This window comes from Manacus vitellinus, unplaced genomic scaffold, assembly GCF_001715985.3.
Source record: "Manacus vitellinus isolate BGI_N305 unplaced genomic scaffold, ASM171598v3 scaffold_0_pilon, whole genome shotgun sequence".
In the NCBI taxonomy this organism is placed as follows: Eukaryota; Metazoa; Chordata; class Aves; order Passeriformes; family Pipridae; genus Manacus; species Manacus vitellinus.
In genome coordinates, this window is record NW_021938789.1 from 51,632,351 (window position 1) to 51,651,786 (window position 19,436).

The window sequence follows — 19,436 nt, forward strand, 5'->3', positions numbered from 1 at the left end:
TTGACCCGTGTTTCATCAGGTGCTGCTCTCTTGTACCACAGGCTGAAGGCCTTTGGGGATTAACCTCCTGGTCAAGGTGGGTCCCATCAGATCAGGCCACTGGCTTGTCATGAGGAGCTGAGCGAAGGCTCATCTGGAGCCTTTTCCCATGTACCCTCTTCCCTGGCACCCACCTTTAAGCCCTGGCCTTGGCCCCAGCCCCTGTGTAGGCTGTGCTGGTGGTGTGCCATGCCTGGCCCTGTACCTCACTGATCCTGATGTGACTTCCTGGTGTGACCACGGGACCTGCCTCATCCCTGCAGCCTGGCCTGGTGGTTGGCAGGCTCTGGCTGACCCTTTCACTTTTGCACTTGCTCCACTGTCCTTTCTTGGACCTAGTTCCCGTCTCCATTGCTGAGAGACACTTTTGGGTTAGAAAAATGTATTTATTTGAAATAAGGAGTGTTGATGGTGCTAAGGCATAATTGATAATCAATGTAATTAGGCATTACATTACAAACAAGGCTGCATTATTTCAATAATACAATTAATTAAAATAGTTCCATAATACACATTACAAATGCACATGAAACTGTAAGTGTTCATTACAGCATATTTTTTTACATTTAAAAGATAAATTGAGGGGAAACAGGCCACCTACCTGCTGTATAAATTTTTTCTTGCAAGACAGCTTTGCTCAGGAATGAGTCCACATTAACATATTTTCAGGCAATCCCTCGGCACTCAAATAGGCAGCTGTGCTGTCCCAAATACAGGCTTTGTGGGAATTCCTGTCTGCCTCAACACTATGAGACAGAGGCAATGTGATGTACACTCAAAGCAGCCTTTCTAGAGCTGCATCTCTGCTTTGCTAACATTTCATATTATGCAGGTATATTCCTGCTACAGGTGTGGGATAAACCTTTCTGTGTGCTTGGAAATGGTGGCCTGGAAGCACCTGTCTTAGTTCTGTATCAAACCAGCTGAACTACCCTCAGCACATGTTCTGTTTTCACTCGTGCCACTGCAAAATGAGAATCAATTCTTGGCTTTCACTGGGTGCTTCCCTGCCCAATGATTGCATCAAACTTTGGAACAGTGAGCTTCTTCAGAACATTCAGGGCACGTTCTGGAAACACCCTGAAAGAGAAAATAACTCTCATGAAATTAAGCATGAGATAGAAACTTAAATTATGGGAAAAAGTGGCACTGCAGGTGAGGGAAGAGTGGTCTGGGAGCAGAATACATGCACATATATGGACTGAGACTAAGTCTTAAACTGGGCATTATTTCCAAAGAACACATAGCTCTCATCAATCTCTGACTAATTAAACTCCAGTCTCAGCCAAGTCTTGTTAGGACAGTTCCAATGCTGGGTATATGCTGGGCAGTATTTGGGTTGCAATATTGCTGGAGGATCCAGGAAGGCTCAATATTGTACAGATATAGGTGTGTATTACGTGCTTCATGCTCTGAAAAGCAGCAGGCCTAAGGAAGGATGAGATGTTAAAACTGAGGTGCAGTTTCCTCTCCTAGGATTCTTTCTCTTAAGAGTTATATCTCTCTGTCCCCCTGTCCCAAATTAAGACAGAAAAGCAAAGTTATCCTAAAGGTTTTGACAGCATTAGTTTTGATTTGTCTATGCTTCTGCAGACTTGCACTGTCAGCAAGCAGCTCCTAGAGATGCAAAAAACTGAAAAACTTTTTCCCACTGTCTGTTGTTGGGTTTTGCAAACAAGGTATTACCAAGTGTTTCATGAAATACTAAAGGAGTTAACTGAGACATTCACTTAGTTGTTCTGACGTAAATTACAGATTTGGAACTTGAGCTCTGATAACAACACCTCCTCAGCAGAGCAGCTACACTGAATATTAAAGATGTGTGAGAGGAAAAATCTTGCTTTACATGGCAGAGAAAAGTAGAGCCCTTTTGAAGCAAAGTCCCCAGCCTCCATGACCTCAATCTTTGGTGCTGACATGAAGAAACAAACACTAATAAGCAGCAAGTCCTCAGCTCTTTCTAGAACGATGCTGATGCAGAAAAACTGTTGTTTGCAAGCCCAAGGAAAATCATGATCTCTGAGGAAAAGGTGTTCTGTTCTCCCTCTCCTTCCTTATTGGCCTGTAGAATAGTTGAGCTCTTCACTGTGAACAGTTATCTGCAGCAAGTGGATTAGAAGGACCTATGAGAGGGCTCCAAAAAATCTTTGTGTGTGTTCTCATTAGAAAGAACCACTGCTATTTCATTACCTTGTGATGTGTTCTTCTCATACTAAAATATTTTAGATGGCTGGTTGTTTAATACATTATACTGTCTCCTACAGACAATTACACATTATCTAGTTGCTATAGGCATACTGATGTCAAATCTGGATTAATAAGTATAACAATGTCCAATACTGAATATAAAATAAATGAAACTGGGCTGAATGTAAATTATTTCTGTCCAGCTGTCATTTCAGGGTTTCCCTATGCTGCCAAACTATATCTTTTAATATCATGAGTGCAACATGCAGTTTCCCATAAAATTAAATTTATCTTCATTCAGATGTTACAAGTTTGAACCTCATATACTCAGGTAGTAAGCATTGTTGTTTCCACCCCCACTTTTTCATTTTCTTTTGCTACTTACATTTCAGAAAGCAAACCAATATTTAGCTGCGGTGGAACAAAAACCATTTTCTGGTTGGTCACTATTCCTTCCATCAGAGCCTCTACAACCTCTTCAGTCTCCAAAATCTTTCCAATCCTGTAAAGAAAAGAACACATGTAAGAGCTGTGGTGGTAGAAAGGGGTGGTACAAGCTTCACAAGGATGCTTCACATATGCACAAACTCAAGTAATTCAAATGCAACATTATGTGGGTTAAAGGACACTTCTTTAGACAATTATACACACTGTTATTATACAGTCAGTTGAAATAGAAGGCCTGAAGCTGGGATATTATGCAGTGCCCTGGTGCAAAGAAGGAAGGACAGGAATGCAGAGCATTGAGTTACCTTGTTCTGGGGTTTTTGACAAATCCTGTGTTTATAAAAACCGGACAAAGGCACGTGGTTTTTATTCCATCCTTTCCCAGGGTAGACAGCTCCTCTGTCAGAGCTTTATGAAATCCAACTGCAGCAAACTTGCTTGAGCTGCAGGAGGGGAAAAAAGCACAAATTAGAAGGCATAAATAGTATTTCTAACTCTCTACAACTGTAAATGGCCTAAACAATCATACAGTACAGGCTGGGAGGCAAAAAAACCCTCCAAAGAATGTAATCCAGCTGAGAGATAGGGCAGGGACTAATTCTAACTTCCCCTGTGCCAGGATGTAGTGCTGGATTAGATATTGCAGCTTGGGGAGTAATTGTGGAATGCACAGCAGATGTCTCAAAAAAAGTCACCTTGGTTGCAAACAGACTAAAGAAATCTTAGAAAACAATAACTAATGTGCATTGATAGACAGATATTCTGATTTATCCATGTGAGAAGATTTGTAGAAGGAATGCAGCCTGAATCTCTAAAATTAAAAAGGATAGGCAGTGTAGAAAAGATTAACCCTCTACTGTTTCTTATACCACATGGGAGCATCTTGTAACAGTTGTGTGTGACTTTTGAAATAGAGGAGCATTAAGCAAGCAAAACTGAGGAACAATGTGCCACAGAAATAGGTGTGTGCCTCTAGTTTAAGTCAATTCCAAGGAAAGGAGAACCAGAGAATCAGTTTATTGACTGTCATTGATTTGGACAGTGTAATCCCACTAAAATCCCTGGCTGGGGAGTTCTCACATTGCCAGCAGGGAGTGATTCTCTAAGAGTGTTCCCAGGGGAAGACTGCTGCACCTGGAGCTGCTGTTATAGAAGGCTAGATGTGATGCATATTGTGAATGACAATATGCAATCCAATAAGTTTTATGTGCATGCACCATGATTTTCCCAACATGTTTCAAGTAAAAAAGTAATTTTATGTCATGATGGCAGAAGATCGCGGGGAAGGTCAGTAGGGAAGACATAACGGTGGGAGTCTGTTATAGACCAGGATGAACAGGCAGATGAGTCTCAGCCTTAAGCTGACACAGGGGAGATTCAGATTAAATATCAGAAAATTTTTCTCATTACTGGAGTGGTCAGGCATTGGAATAGGTTGCCCAGGGAGGTGGTGGAGTCACCATCCCTACAGGTGTTTAAGACGTCTCTGGATCTAGCACTGGGTGATGTGGTTTAGTGGTTTGGGGGTTGCAGTGGTAGTGCTGGGTTCACAGCTGGAATTCATGACCATAAAGGTCCCTTCCAACCTCGATGATTCTATTTCTATACACTACAGTCACTGCCACAAAGGCAAAAGAATCAAGAACTACTCACTAGGGGTTTACTTGACAACTCTACAACAAATCACAGAATCACTATGTTGTAAGGAGAAGGGAGGATACCTTTTTGCTAAGCAAAAGTCTGGATTGGTGATGGAGAGAAAATAGGAGAAAATCTTTCATTAGTTGATGTGTCAAATGATTATTCTTTCATACAAGCATTGCTCTCGATTCAGTCAGAGCTAATAACTTGGTATTTTATGATGGAGAAGACACGATTAAAAATTAAAAAAAAAAAAGAAGCGAGCTGACTAAAAAAATCACTTACCAATAAGCCACCATGAAAGAAGTTCCAAAATGACCTGCTGCCGAAGCCACGGTGACAATGTGCCCATAGTTGTTGTTCATCATGGCTGGCAGAAAAGCTCTTGTTGTCTTCAAAGTCATTTAATCCAAGAGGCAAAAATGCAGGGGGCAGGAAGGAAGAGAAGAACAAGGTTTTCTTAGGCATATTCAGCACTGACCCTGAATATCAGTCATTAAGAGACTAATGCTTTGTGCTGCACAGCACCTCACAATCTGAGAGCCCCAGTGATACATGTTCTCTGATCAGCTGGTGCATCTGGCAACCTGCTCTGCAAATGTTTCAGGAAGTCAGCTATAAACAGGATCTCATTTTCACATCTTTCCTCTGCTGCTTTTGAGGTTTCAGGAGTCAGTGGCAATGCTCACCCCCAGCATGTACAATAAAACACTTGTCAACCTGCAGCTTCTCTTCAGCTGCAAACAAATATTGCTTAACAGCTGAAACCCCCCCACTCTGTAAGCCCCAGTACAGCTCTGACAGATGCTGCACATGAGGCTGTCACCAGCCTGCTCAGATCAGCAGGAGGCTGTTCAAGTTTCCCAAGGGTGCCCCTGTGCTGTACACATCCAAAAGACACTTTGGTAAATCACTGGTAATAAGGGTTACTTTAAATAGGTCTCCTCAACAGGTATGCCCTCCAAAAATGTAGGTATGGAGATGGTAGTGGCCCTTACCCACATGTGAGCCAGGATGTTGACTTCAAACATTCTTTCTATCTGGTGGTCCTGAGTTGAGAGCAGGTCGGCAGCTGTGATCACACCAGCATTGTTCACCAGGATGGTCACATCCCCAATTTCCTTTTTCACCTTTTGGAGACAAAACAAAGCCCCAGAAGTGTGTCTCTCATTCATTATATAAAAAACAAAAAAGGAAAAAATGCACGGCTGCAGAAGATGAGCAATAATTAATTTATTTCTTAACATTATTTCTTTTATGGAGAGGAAGATCATGGTACCTTTCCAGATGTGGCAGAAACTGTGAGGTAATTACCATGAGATCTAGTTTAGATCTGATTCTTCTCCCTTAAACAATTACTGCCAAAATTTATTGTCTTCCACACACTGTGTGCACACACAGTTTGGACTGTGTAGTCACAGCTGGGACTATGGAGGTACAGACAGTTTTGAGCCAGCTGGACCACAACCTTTACATTCATATGTCCTCAGTGCTGCCTGTGTTTCTTCAGAGGCTGGAACTCTTCAGAGCAAACTTGGCAGTGAGGAATGATACCCTGGAGCATCACTAAAGGGTGTGATCTTGGAAATGCCTCACCACTCTGTGTACAGAGAGCAGTGAGGAGTGGGGAGGTTCCAAGGCCTTGCATGATTTGTGTGCAATGCCTCTTCTCCAGCTGTCCCAGCTTTTCTGGAAATGGAGCATGTTTGGGTGAGCCTCTGTCCGTGCCCCTGCTGCCCTACCTTCTCTGCAGCGCTGTAGATCTCCTCCCGTTTGCTGCAGTCCACCACGAAGGTTTCAACAGTGGCCCCCAGACCCTTGCATTCTGCTGCCGTCTCCTCAACGCCGTGCTGGAAGGGGCAGAAAAGAAGACACTCATGCACAACTGTGCCCTGCCCACGTGTTGCTGCTCAGGCATCTCGGCAGAGCAGTTACAGCCTGGAGATGTCTCTTAACTGTACAAACACAGCCACACCCCATGGTTACCCAGGGACAGAGCTGTAGGTGGGGTCCTTGAGAGGACAGGTATTCCAGCCTTAAATTTTGGACCTGCCTAGAGGGACTGCCAGAAAGGCAATGTGGCAACAAGAGCGAGTTTGCCTTGGTAAGGCACATGTAACTAGGCTGCAGAAAGGGGGTTCACAGTGCCTATCACAGCACAGCAGGGAGACACTGTGAGTGTAAACAGAACTCTTAAAACACAGGCCTGTCTGACACTTTGAGATATGAAAAGTGGTTTCTATGTATTCACAGACTAGGTGTAAGAAAAGAGATGCCCTCCACAGTGCAAAATGGCATTTCAGGAATGGCATCTGATACACACAGAACAGAAGCTTCCCTAAATCATTACATCAACCCACTAAGACAAGACTGTCGCTGATAATGTCGGAACGGCCAAAGCGACACAGATATCAGACATAGTCCAGGTGTAAGGTGAACAGGAAGCTGTTTATTGCTCTCAAGTGTTTCTTTTATACTCTTTGTACACTATCGTGCCACAACACAATTGGTCAAAAGTCTCAAGCATAAAAAACTGTAGACACTGCACACACTCTTATTGGTGACACTGAAGACACTGTCCATGCTGTGACATGCTATTGGTGACACTATACACATTTTAATTGGTGACCTTTGGTCTGGGCTGCATTACGTTTGTTCCGTCTGGCATTACAGTAAATATTTCCTAAAAGCTGGTTATATTCCTCATCACTAATTGCCAGGCTGCTGACAGGTTCTCTGTCAACCCCGACACAAAGGCCAGAAGTGAGTGGGATGTAGAGCTTGTCCCCAGGCGCCAGAGGGACCTGTGCAGTGAAGGCCTCAGACGTCACAAAATAGCCGGGCAGCTTCAGCACCTACATTACCTGTGCAGGTCCCTGCAGTGGGTGACTGGGCAGTGGCCCTCAGTCCTGGCTCTGTCTTAAGGCTTGAGGCCTCCCAGGAAGGAGGCTTTGGACTAGGTAGCTGACTGGAGAAGCACAGTCCTAAATCCTCTGGAATCCACCACCCCTATTGGTATTGTATTTCAGTTCCTCCTTACGCCCACCTTACAGTTCTATCTCCCACACCAAACCAGGTGTCGCTCGCTACTAATTTATTCCTTAATTCCCCGAATTCCCATCCAGGCAAATGGACAATGCTTCTACTGTGCTGCGACCTGTACACTATTGGGGAGCAGTGCTATGGCCTCCTGCCACCTCTCCAGTGTCTTGGGTCCAGGCCATAATGGGCAGCACGAACAGACACTGAAAATGTTCTAAACAGTACCTTATCCCTGCTTAACAACCCCTTATCCTCGGCTTGTCTTGGATTTTGTGGTGTTTCTTTGTTTGTTTTGTGGTGGGCTGGATTTTGGTTTTGCAGCTCAGGACGACAGGTATTGAATTCCTCTCCTGACCACTGTGTCAGAAACCTTTCCCACTCTCTGCTCTCCGCCTCTCATCCTCCCTTGCCACAGCTGCTTGCACCTTTCACACTTGGCCTCGATCCCTATCTGACTGCCAAGAGCATCTTTGTACCTGTCCGTCCTCCACTTGCCAAGGTCTTTTTGCGTTCAGTGCAAATTATCGTGAAACACTTTTGGGCCAGTATGAAACATTCAGCAAGGAGCCATCTACACTTGTAGCTGCCCCAAGAGGGCGGCAGCAGAGCTCACACACAGCTCAGCACAGCAAGTGCAGTTGATGAGTAAAGAGAAAACACACCTTCCAGCAACTGTACGCAAAAAGCCTGAGGCCAGAGACACTCAGCGGAGGCAAACCTGCTCCTCTGTGGACGCAGGCTGCTGGTCTGGGCGTGCTCTGCCTGCCAGCCCAGGCAGCGGTTCCAGCAGCAGCTCTCGGAGCACGCACTTCCCTCTCGCAGGGGCTCTGCCAGGCGCTGCCTGCCCCCTCGCTGAGCAGCACCGAGGAACTGCGGGACCCAGAGCCCTCCATCCTCTGCTGCCAGCGGGGCCAAACCCTCTCCTGGCGCTCAGCGGGCCAGCCAGAGCCGGCCGTGAGCCGACGGCAGCGCAGGGGGAAGGAGCTGCTGTGGATGCAATCTGGTGATGCCCCTCTTACGCTCCTGAACCCCATGGGGCTCGGAGGTGAAGGAGTGAGGACACGAGCTGTGCCATTACCTTGCTGATGTCCCAGAGGACCAGCCTGCTCTGGCGCTTGGCGAACTCGAGGGCGGTCGCTCTGCCGACGCCATGGCCAGCACCCGTGATGAGCACAAGCTCTCCGCTGACAGACTTCCTCCTCACGGGGACAAACAGCTTCACGAAAGCCTCCAGGTAGGAGTAGACGAGCGTGCCCAGAAACAGGAGAAGCTCCAGGAACAGGTTCATGGCTCTCCCGAGGCTCCTTCGCTGCCCGAAATGTGCCGAGGTCCCCGCCACCCCCGCCCGGCCCACGGCCGCGAGCTCCGCCCCCCGCGGCCAGCGCCCATCAGAGCGCGCTTGAGCGCGGGGCGTGGCCCGGGCCGGGCCCGAGCCGCGGGCCGGGGCCGGCGGGGGCTGGAGCGTGGGCTGTGCCCTCCAAGGCGCTCTGTCATTCCCCCTTCCCGGCCGGGCAGGGGATGGAGAATAACACGGAAAGCGACCCGCAGGTTGAGACAAAGCAGTTTACAGAAGTAAAATCGAAAGTTTGCGCACGCACAAGCAAAGAGGTGAAAAAAAGAGAGAAGTTATTCTCTGTTTCCCATGATCAGGCGGCGTCCGGCCACATCCCGGGAAGCAGGGCTTCAGCACACGTAGGGGTCGCTCCGGAAGGCGAACTTTGCAAATAGCAAATGCCCTCCCCTGCGCCCTCCTCCTTTTTTTTTTTTTTTTTTAGTATCATATCTGAGCTGACGTCAGGCGGCATGGAGCATCCCTTTGGTTAGTTTGGGTCAGCTGGCCTCGCGGAGTCCCCTCCCAGGATCTTCCCCATCCCGCCCTTGCTGATGGCCGGCGGAATGTTGGAGAGACAGCGCTGGTACTGTGGGAGCGGTGCTCTGCAGTAGCCCAAACACTGCTGTGTTCCCGGCCCCCGTTCTAGGTACCAGTGCCCAGCCTAGCACCGTAGGGAACGAGCTCTATCCCAGATAGTCCCGGTGCGGGGCGTTCGTCACTGGCGCCGCTCCGCCCAATGCGGGGCGAGCTTGTACCGGGGCCGGCGGGCGGCTCTTGACCGCCGAGGGTAGAGCTGGAAGGGCACGGCTGTCCCTTGAAGCGGTGTCCTGGAGCGGCTGCTCGCACGCCCGTGCGAGCGCTTCCCATCCCGAGCCCGGGCGCCAGACTCCCGTCTCCCGGCCGGCGGGCGAGGCTAGGCGGGGCTCGCTCCGCCGCGTGGGCCGCGGAGGGCCGCCGCCGAATGCCGTGCCGGCCGGGTCCCTGACGGCGGGCGGTGGCCGTGCTCTCGTTGTCCGTGGTGCTGTCGGCCCGGAGCGCTGCCCAGCGCCGCCCGGCCCTCAGGTTACGCGCTGTGCGCGGGGGAGCCGGGCGCGTCCGCAGCGCGGCCGAGGGTGTCGCTGCCGGAGGTCGGTGCCCTGTTCTGCGGGGAGCAGCCGCCGCACGGCCGGGCCGAGATCCCGGGGCTGCCCTCTATCCCGGGGCTGCCCTCTATCCCGGGGCTGCCTTCCGTCCCCTACCAGCGCAGGGGGAGCTCGGCGCGGGGCGTGCGATGGCGCTGAGGGGTGTCCCTTTTGGGCACGGCAGAAACCCAAACCGGCCTGTCCTTTGAAGCAATGTAATTACCGAAAAATACAAAAGGAATGTTGCCCTTTGCCACGTCTCTGCTAGGGGTTTGTGGTTTTTTGAACTTCAGGTGTTTTCTGAGTTGGATATTATGAGGAATTTCTTCACAGAAAGGGTCTTCAGGCGTTGGAATGGGATGCCCAGGGAGGTGGTGGAGTCACCGTCCCTGGAGGTGTTTAGGGAAAGACTGGACGTGGCACGTGGTCTAGTTGACATGGTGGTGTTTGGTCAGAGGTTGGACTCGATCTCGGAGGTCTTTTCCGACCCAATTGATTCTGTGAATTGTGCTTTTGAGAACATCAGCTCAACAGTGAATGTGACGCGTGCTGTGCTTGTGCCAGTGAACTCTCAGCTTCAGTGAGAAGCAGAACCTCCTCTCCTAGATGCACCTGAGGATTTCACAGCATCTGAGGTGTTTGGCACTGGAACTGCTGTTTTTGAAAAAGCATGGCCTGTTTTGCTGGTTCTAATCTAATATTCACACCTGGGTTCAAATACCAGGGGAAATAATGTATGAATATTTTTTTTTCTTTTTTTACCTGAAACTCATTAGTCCCATCATCACCATGCTCAGATGTTAGGTGGTTAAAATCTAAATACTCTTTTGCAGAGGAAATATATTTCCTTATGTAGAGGAAGCAATTCTTTATTGATAAAACCCTCATAACTTTTCTAAGACTGTATGAATTTCTTGTTTCTAAGGTACTTTTTTAGGTAATAACCCCTTGCTGAGCTTTAAGGCTCTTGTCTAAAGTAATCTTTTTTTTGTAACAAGTAAAAAAAAATTGAGTTCAAGAAGGCCACTTAGTATGTTGAAGAAAATCTGTGTAGAGTTTTTAAGAGCTGATGAACAGGCACTGTAACCCAACCTGTTGTATTTTACTGTTGACTGGTCTTTCAGCTTCTGAAAACCCATGGCAAAATAAAATAAATAGAGGCCTCAAGTATTTTTTCTTTTAACCGTGTTTGACAGTTCTAGCCTTTTTTTAAACTGAAAAGCAAAGTATGTGTTATCCCATATCTGTATTGCACAAAATGGTATTTTGGTGCTCACTGCAACTTGAAGAACTGTGTTGCTCAGGCTCTTAGATATTTCATTCTTGGTCTTACGTGGTCTACCACTGGATGCAAGAACAGGACTCTTGCAAGGCTGTGTTGCTTTATTGATGAATAGAGATTTAATAAAGATTTAAATAGATAGTTAATGCTTTAGCAGACTTCTTACTACATTTATCATAAATATCTTTGGGGTGTTCCTTGTATATGATTGCTGACTAGTCACTGTTACACACAGCCTGGAATGGCAATTCTAGTTTTCAGCTTTTCCTCATGCTGTTAAATCTTCATGTGTATTTAGTAGAGTATCTTCTGCTTCAAGTAGCTGATGATAAAATTCAGACTTGTTGGGCCTGCATACATTTGGTATGGTACATCACTGAAAGAAGCAGTGATATATTACTGAGAACTGTCTTCTGGAAAGAGCTGGGTCTATTCTGCTTGCTATCCTGTACCCTGCAGATCTGGTATTAGATTACAGGTTAAAGCCTAATGAATGAGATTCATATTTCTCTTTTTTTTGTTTATTTTTCAGTAACTCATCTGCAAACTGTTGGTCCCATCTTCATCCTGTGAACATGTTCAACAGTTACAATGTTAAGTTCTACCACAGCAAAGCTCTCACCTCCCCATATCCAGGATCACACGTTGAGCGTAGCCAAGTTCCAGAAGATAAAGTGGGCTGGTTGACGGAATGGAAAGATTATAATCCTGTGGAGTACACTGCAAAGTCTGTTTTGTCTGGACCCAGTTGGGCAGATCCCCAAATCAAGTGAGTGGAAATGGTGGCTCTTTTCTTCTATAAACATGGAAGCAGGGAATAGTGATGACCTGAGTTAACAAGATCATAATTTTAAGTGATGTGTGATTCTGCAGTGATGTGGGAAAGTCAAGTGTAAGTGTTGGTTAGAGAACTGAGTTGTTTGGGTTAGCTGTGAAGATCTTTGACACATCATTTTACTGAGCTGTTGATGCTGTGCAGTGTTTCTCTATGTTGTGAGCTAAATAAAAATTTCCTAATTCTCCTTAAGAATTTGGGACAGTATTTTCATTATATACTTATTTGTTCATGGATTGAATGCAACATGAGAAAAGAAAGTAGAATTGCAGTTCTTGAGTGCTCTGACTCAGGAAATATGACAGGTTGAATGCATGACTGTAATTGTTGTGGGGTTTTTGACTATGTGTATTCATTTTTATTGATTCAGTGAATATTCTCCTCTCAAGAAATGCTGTATGCTTCTTGGCTAGAAAGTTAAATGCATGCATCTGGTGTAACCTGTGATAAATGTGAAAAGATGATTCCTATGTATGCACATCTGTGTAGGCTCTTGAGGTTTCAGCCTTACCTTCCTTGTTGCCCAGTGTTGTGTGAACATGTGCTCCTGTTTACTCTTAGTGGGGTTTAATATTCTGTTGATTACAAGGCAATCCTCAGACTCCACAGGTGTGCTGATGTTCTGCCAAGGCAAGTTGTGACAGTGTAATCTTTTAGTAGGTGTTAGCAATACTTTAAAAATTTTAAAGTCAGGACTGGGGCCAGTTCTGTTTAGTATCTTTACTGATGATCTGGACAAGGGGATTGAGTGCATTCTCAGTCACTTTGTGGGTGACACCCAGTTGTGCCAGTTTGTTGATCTGTTGGAGGGTAGGAAGGCTCTGTGGAGGGACCTGGACAGGCTGGATAAATGGGCCGAGGCCAATTGGATGAGGTTCAATAAGGTGAAGTGCTGGATCCTGCACTTGGATCACAACAACTCCGTGTAGCACTACAGGCTGGGGAAGAGTTGGAAAGCTGCCCAGCAGAAAAGGACCTGGGGGTGCTGGTTGATAGCAGCTGAACACGAGCCAGCAGTGTGCCCAGGTGGCCAAGAAGGCCAGTGACATCCTGGCCTGGATCAGGAATAGTGTGGCCAGCGGGACCAGGGCAGTGATTGTCCCCTTGTGCTCGGCACTGGTCAGGCTGCACCCCAAATCCTATGTTCAGTTTGGGCCCCTCACTACAAGAAAGACATTGAGGTGCTGTGGTGTGTCCAGAGAAGGGCAATGGAGCTGGGGAAGGTTCTGGAGCACAAGTGTGGTGAGGAACAGCCAAGGGAGCTGGGGGTGCTTAGCCTGGAGAAAAGGAGGCTCAGGGGGATCCTTACTGCTCTCTACAACTACCTGAAAGGAGGTTGTAGCAAGGCGGGTGTCAGTCTCTTCTCCCTAATAACAAGGGATAGGACAGGAGGAAATAGCCTTACGTTGTGCCAGAGGGGGTTTAGTTTGGATATTAGGGAAAATTTCTTCACCAAAAGGTTTATCAAGCATTGGAACAGGCTGCCTAGGGAAGTGGTTGAGTCACCATCTCTGTAGGTATTTAAAATACATGTAGATGTGGCACTTAGGGACATGGTTTAGTGGTGAGCTTGGCAGTGCTGGGTAAATGGTTGGACTGAATAAGTTTCAAGGTCTTTTCCAGCTGAAACAGTTCTGTGATTCTACGATTCTAACTTTAACGAGAATACCTTTGAAACATTTTGTCTAAATGAAAATTTACAGAGATATGATGTTAAATACTTTAGTTCTGCACTTTTCCTGCAGAACTAAATGTAGGGAGAATATAATGAATAAAGGTTGAGACTTTATATAAAGAAAAGGGAGAGTCTGCAACATAAGTTCTGGTAAAAACTACTCATTGGTCAAATGAGTGTTGCCAGTCTGATGGTTTTGGGGGGCAGAGGGGTGTTTTGTGTTTTATAACGTATCTCTATTAAATCATTATTTTCCACACAGTGATGAAGGTTTTTCTCCCAAATTCAATGAGAGAGATGGAGAAGTGGAGAGGAAGAGTCTGAATGGCTTGTACGTGGTTGAAAATGGGAGACCCCGGTGAGTGTGGTTTTTTTGTTTGCATATTTATTTCAGTGATGTAGTTTCAGTCCTCCGGCAGGTCTGTTAGTTTTGGTACGTGGTACCTGCTGGAACAAAGCCAAGATAGTCTCCCCTAGAGACAGGAAAACTGATACCTTGGAGCCAGAGTTCTTCTTGGAAGAAGATTGTAGCAGAGAGGCGTGAAATGGTTAGCCAGTACTACTGCCACAACATAGGGTGGTGGTGGCACTGGAGTCAGGGGAGGTCTAATACTGTCAATAGTAGGGTTTGTTGGGTTAATTGTTTCCACAGTTTGACCAAATGTGGGGCTCTGAAGCTTTTGTTCCACTTGTGTGCTAAGGTGGAGGAGTAGAGTATTTCTTTCCACTGACAAACCCTGGCGTAGCACAGATGGGTAATCTCACCTAAAAATAGTTTCTCTTCTTTCTGCCTTTTGTACATAATTGAATGCTCCATGCATCTATAGTCTTGGAAACTAGATTCCATTTTCAGACAAGACTGTGTGCATAATGAGAGTGATGCCTGATCAGGACCATTTCGGGACACAAGATCTGAAAAATGACAAAGCTGTTTTGTCTTTTTCCTTTGCCAGTGCTATTAAACACAAAAAGAGGTTGATGAAGGAGAAAACCATGCTGTGTCTCTTCCCTTTTAAAGCCCATGAGGACACTGAATGCATGTTGCTATCCTTTCCTTTTTTGTTATTTAATCTTCCTTAAAACTGATTTTTTGGTTTTATTTTTTTCTAGAATACTTGGAGCATCTTTTGAATGCAGGGAAATAAATATGTTTAGTGTACTGTTGTGTCAAGGGTATATAAATTTAGCAGTAAATAAACCCCCTTGCATTCCAGCTGACCCTCAGAGATCAGAGGGACAATAGCATTGTCCTAATTCAGAGATCAGGGTGCAACTGGGCTTAATTTCTGATTAGAACCAGTTCAGGACTCTTAAGTTGTGTACTGTGGCATTTATTTCAGAAATCCAGCGGGAAGGACTGGCCTCACAGGCAGAGGATTGTTGGGGCGCTGGGGACCAAACCATGCTGCTGATCCCATCGTAACTAGGTAAGGGGCAGGTGACTGCAAGGTGCCCTGCAGTACAGAAAAAGTGCATTTTGTTTCTTCTGTGCATCTCTGGACAGGCTATTACTTTTTGTGGCCCTTTCGTGTGTGTGTTCTCTATATGTGAGCCCATTCAGATATGGGTATCTGAGTGGAGAGATACACAGACATGAGGAACACATGGTAAAGAGTAAGGACTCACTGCTAATTACAAGCAATTGCTTCTGAAATGCTGAGAAAGCACATTAAAAAAAACCAAACAAATAACCCAGGAAGCATAATTCAATGGAAATAGATTATATAAAGAATCTTCAGTAACAAATATAAGAACTGAAAGGATTATGTGATGCTTTGATACTACACTGCCAAAAGGCCTTAAATGAGGCATGTGAAATTAAATTGCAAGAACAGGTTTTTTTGTCATAATGACACAATTGCAAAAAAAAAAAGAATAAAAAGCTACGTGCCTGCTTCTGTTATGTAAGAAACAGTAACTTGACTTACTATATTATAGGAGGATGTGTGGTTAAGATCCTCTTTTGGTCAGCATGTGCTTTGTTTTAATGTACTTTTACCAGCAGGATCTGTGTGTACACAAGGCATTCAGAAAAGACTGTGTAGTCAACAAAGGTGCAAGTTAGGAAGTGCCATGCTGAAGGTAGAACTGTTGTGAAAAATCATCCTGGTACATTTTAGTTCTTCCCCTTTTCAGAATGATGCCATTGCTACCAAGTTGCTTCCTTGAAAGTCAAGGACATGCTGCTTTTGTTTAAGTTTTTGTTTGGACAGCTTTTTGCTTTAACTATTGGTAGTTCTTAATCCTTTACTGAAGGCAGTGGTGGGTGTTTGTGCCTTTGTCGTTTGCTACAGGTGGAAAAGGGACGGAAGTGGCAATAAAGTTGCTCATCCAGTTACTGGCAAAAACATCTTGCAGTTTGTGGCTATCAAGAGGAGAGACTGTGGGGAGTGGGCCATTCCAGGGGTAAGGGGAAATCTCCAGAGACATTGACATCTCCCCCCACTGGTGAGGCCATGAGGCAATAACTGGCATGCCTGTGATAGAAGAGTGCTTTTTGATGAATGACCTGGTGTTGCAGCAGTGAAGAGAAAGGCTCCTTGAACTAACTTTGCCCAGGCATGCCTTCTGATGTTTCTGCATTGCAAAGTGGCATTCCTGTTTAAATCTGCCCATGTCTTGCTTAATGCAGGCACAGTTGATTCCACTGCAGGTTTTGAAGGGCGTATGTGCTTGATCTTTACAGCTGATTGTAAAGTTCCTCCCGTGTCCAGTATGATGCAGGTGGATGTAATATACTAAGAGCTGGGAGTTAAAGCAGGTCAGATCTGAGGGATTGAAAAAAATCACCTTTTTTGTTTTTCTTCCTCTAAGGGGATGGTGGACCCAGGGGAGAAGATCAGCGCTACCCTGAGGCGGGAATTTGGGGAGGAGGCCTTGAACTCTTTGCAGAAATCGCCCGAGGAGAAAGCAAAATTGGAGAAGCAGCTCCACAAGCTGTTCAGCCAGGAACACTTTGTGGTGAGCTCTGGGTCTCTTGTGATAGCCTCTTGAGCTATGCATGTAACTCACAGGTTATGGAACTTGAGAAAATGTAGCTGAAATGAAAATAAGTTACGTTGCTCAGGTTCTCGTGGTGTAGGAAATGGAAGGGACTGTTGAAAATGCTGTAAGGGCAAATGTGCTAGAGGAAAGGAAAAAAATCTTAGTGATTCCACCTTGTTTGTTGTGATTCCACCTTGTTTGTTGTGATGCTGAGCTTATTTTGGTTTGTTTGGGGCCTTAGGTGTACCGAGGATATGTGGATGACCCTCGTAACACTGATAATGCCTGGATGGAGACAGAGGCTGTGAACTATCATGATGAAACAGGTGAGTATCTCCATATGTGCTCTTAGTTGCCTTTTACTTCATGTGCTTGTTTGAAATTGGGACCTATATTGAGCTGAGAATGGCAGAACATGCAAGTCAGGTGTAAAATATGGGACTAGATTCTTAGAATGATCTGTTATCTTGGACTCTCATTTTTCACCTGCAAGAGACATCAATCTAGTCAGGTGTTTCTGACTTGTTAAGTCAGAGACTTCATATAGTGACATTTCCACTGAATTTTGAGTAGTAGATACCAGCTGTGAAGTTTCACATGTCACTGGTCCTTGATTTATCAGCCCCCAGAAATGGGGGAAATCCTATATCTTTGGTCTTTGTTTCTAATGCAGAATTTAAAAGCGTTTTCTTGGTTGTTGTCTATGAAGTCCTGGGACTCTTTTTTTAGAAACAGAGTAAAAACTTAGAGGGAGCGTTTCAGAAGCCTTTCTGCATCTCTTCTTAAGTAGTATTTTTGATTTTGGGGCCTTTAGTAAAGTTTTAGTTATTCTGTTTTTTCATAAGTGCATATATGTTTCAGAATTCAGTTTTTCACGTAGAATAATACCTGAGAAAAGCAGCAGTCAAATGTTAGGCAAACAAACAAAAATCAAGGCAGAGGGATTGGCTAAACTTGGGGTAGTGAGTATGTGTTGTCCTGATGATTTCAAGTAACTTTTTGTGCTGCTCATGGTACCCTACAAGTGGTGACAAGGAGTTACCTGCACCACTCAGATTTGCCTTAAAATAGTACAAGTATGAGAAAGGCTTCTGGCACAGAATCAGTGAGCGACTTATTTCTTTTTTCTCTGAGAAGAAGTTGCTGCCTGTGAAGAAGCATTGTGGAAGGGGGAACTGATTAGATCTGGGAAGAAAAAACAAGAAGAAAAGATACAATAGCATGTCCTAATTCTTTTTTTTGTGAACAGGTGAGACAATGGATAATTTGCCTTTGGAAGCAGGTGATGATGCTGGAGTAGTCAAGTGGATTGACATCAGTGAGAAGCTTGAGCTGTATGCAAGTCATAGCTACTTCATTAAGCTTGTGACTGAAAAACGGGGAGCCCACTGGAGTGAGGATCCTGGACCTGAGTGCCATGAGTGATGTCAACGAGGAACTGACAGACATCAGGAGAAGAATATGTTTTCCAGCCTTGAAACAGATGACATTGTCATTTTGAGAGGAAATTCAGTGAAAATTCTGTGAAATTCAGCTGGAAAAAACAATCATCAGTGATAAATAGAAGGTTTTTCAGAGACTTGAATTTGCTTCTTTTAATTTCTTAGCTAGTGTGAAATGAGATGCAGGAGGAGATCTGACCTTGCTTTGCTTCCTTGTCTTCGTTATTTGCAGCTGTTTCATCATATCTGCAGATGTGCACAGCCACACTGGGATTCTGACTGGTGGTGGTTCAGAAGCTGTTCACTTTAGCTCTGTATTTTTGCACTGATTCCTTGTCAGGAGTGAATCCTTAAGGGATGTGAGACTTGTAGGATAACCTGGATAATGACTTAATTTAAGTGCTACATAATAAAGTGAAGTTTCTTTTTTGAATCATTTCGCTTGACACGTCCTTGCAGTGATTTTCCATTTTGAGAGATTGGTTTTCACATTTAATCACTCTTTAGTTTATGGTATGGATGGTATTCACATCTGAATGTGTGACAGTGCCTCTGTGTTAAAAGATAACTGTTGAAGGATGAAACTTGATGACTGATTTGGAGAGCTGGATTTTAAGGTCCCTCTTCCCACTGTTTATGGCAGTACAGCTGTTGGGGAGACTGTACCATAAACAGAATCATTGGAAGGAGCAGCCTTAAGGTATAATCTTGTGAATTTAAGCCTTTAGGTAATGTGGGTAAGTTGCAGGCTGATGTGGGCCTTCTATGGCACTTATGCTGCTAACAGGAGCTGCACGACAATTGCTGACATTTCTCCCTGTGTTTTTAATCAGTGAGTAATTGCTGTTAGTTGTCTTTATCTTTCCTTAAGAAAGGCTGGGCAATGGAAGTGTGTGTCTTATAAAAGGAATATTTGTGGTGGGTTTTTTTCAACATAGTTATTCTGACTGTAATGTTTTGCACCTTAGTGATGCTAGGGGACAATACCTAGAGTACTGAAGCTGCTGACTGAGATGCAGTGTACATACTTTCTTTTTCCAGAAGAAATGGGATCTTGTGAGTTAAAGTCCCTGCTACCTTTTTAATCCAGCTGTGTACCAGCAGTGTACTTGCAGTTTGAGAGCTGTGCTTTCTGCCATCCAACTCTGTGCAGATTAAACAAAAAGCTGTTGAAAGAGTTCTTGAAAATAGCTATTGAAAATAAGTTTTCAGCTGTGGTGCTTGCTTGATCCTTCTGTTTAGTGATTGTTTTACTAGTAAGTGTAATACATGTATCTGGGGAAAATCTTGTACAATTTCATTGTATCTTTTTCTAGTACTTGGTTTGAGTGGAGCAGTGGTGAGTAGGTCAGTCTCTTGTGATTTATCCTTATGGGAACTATATTTGATTGTTTTAAGGTGGCTGAG

At 45.1% G+C, this 19,436-nt stretch overlaps 2 protein-coding genes across 2 annotated transcripts; one reads left to right on the forward strand and one right to left on the reverse strand.

The window, feature by feature from the left end:
• Nucleotides 1-430: 430 nt before the first annotated feature.
• LOC103763486 (estradiol 17-beta-dehydrogenase 11) lies at nucleotides 431-8,668 on the reverse strand. The gene is made up of 7 exons (XM_018073257.2): nucleotides 8,435-8,668; nucleotides 6,057-6,164; nucleotides 5,313-5,444; nucleotides 4,600-4,706; nucleotides 2,979-3,116; nucleotides 2,612-2,728; nucleotides 431-1,119 (listed from the first exon to the last, which is right to left on the reverse strand). The coding sequence occupies exons 1-7, from the start codon at nucleotides 8,642-8,644 to the stop codon at nucleotides 1,032-1,034; spliced, it is 900 nt and encodes a 299-aa protein (XP_017928746.1). The 5' UTR covers nucleotides 8,645-8,668; the 3' UTR covers nucleotides 431-1,031.
• Nucleotides 8,669-9,221: 553 nt separating this feature from the next.
• On the forward strand, nucleotides 9,222-18,465 carry NUDT9 (nudix hydrolase 9). Its single transcript, XM_029961097.1, has 8 exons — nucleotides 9,222-9,335; nucleotides 11,625-11,861; nucleotides 13,865-13,960; nucleotides 14,943-15,029; nucleotides 15,897-16,008; nucleotides 16,417-16,563; nucleotides 16,829-16,913; nucleotides 17,837-18,465. Exons 2-8 carry the CDS (start codon nucleotides 11,668-11,670, stop codon nucleotides 18,010-18,012), a joined length of 897 nt encoding a protein of 298 aa, XP_029816957.1. The 5' UTR covers nucleotides 9,222-9,335; nucleotides 11,625-11,667; the 3' UTR covers nucleotides 18,013-18,465.
• Nucleotides 18,466-19,436: the final 971 nt, after the last annotated feature.

Bases quoted from the DNA above. Each gene is read 5' to 3' on its own strand.
- LOC103763486 (XM_018073257.2), bottom strand. From the start codon at position 8,644: ATGAACCTGTTCCTGGAGCTTCTCCTGTTTCTGGGCACGCTCGTCTAC. The intron at 4,707-5,312 runs GTAAGGGCCACT...ATGACTTTGAAG, and splicing joins ACATCCTGGCTCACATGTGG to ACAACAAGAGCTTTTCTGCC. The intron at 1,120-2,611 runs GTAAGTAGCAAA...TTTCTCTTTCAG, and splicing joins ATTGGTTTGCTTTCTGAAAT to GGTGTTTCCAGAACGTGCCC.
- NUDT9 (XM_029961097.1), top strand. From the start codon at position 11,668: ATGTTCAACAGTTACAATGTTAAGTTCTACCACAGCAAAGCTCTCACC. The intron at 16,009-16,416 runs GTAAGGGGAAAT...TCTTCCTCTAAG, and splicing joins GGGAGTGGGCCATTCCAGGG to GGGATGGTGGACCCAGGGGA. The intron at 16,564-16,828 runs GTGAGCTCTGGG...TTGGGGCCTTAG, and splicing joins TCAGCCAGGAACACTTTGTG to GTGTACCGAGGATATGTGGA.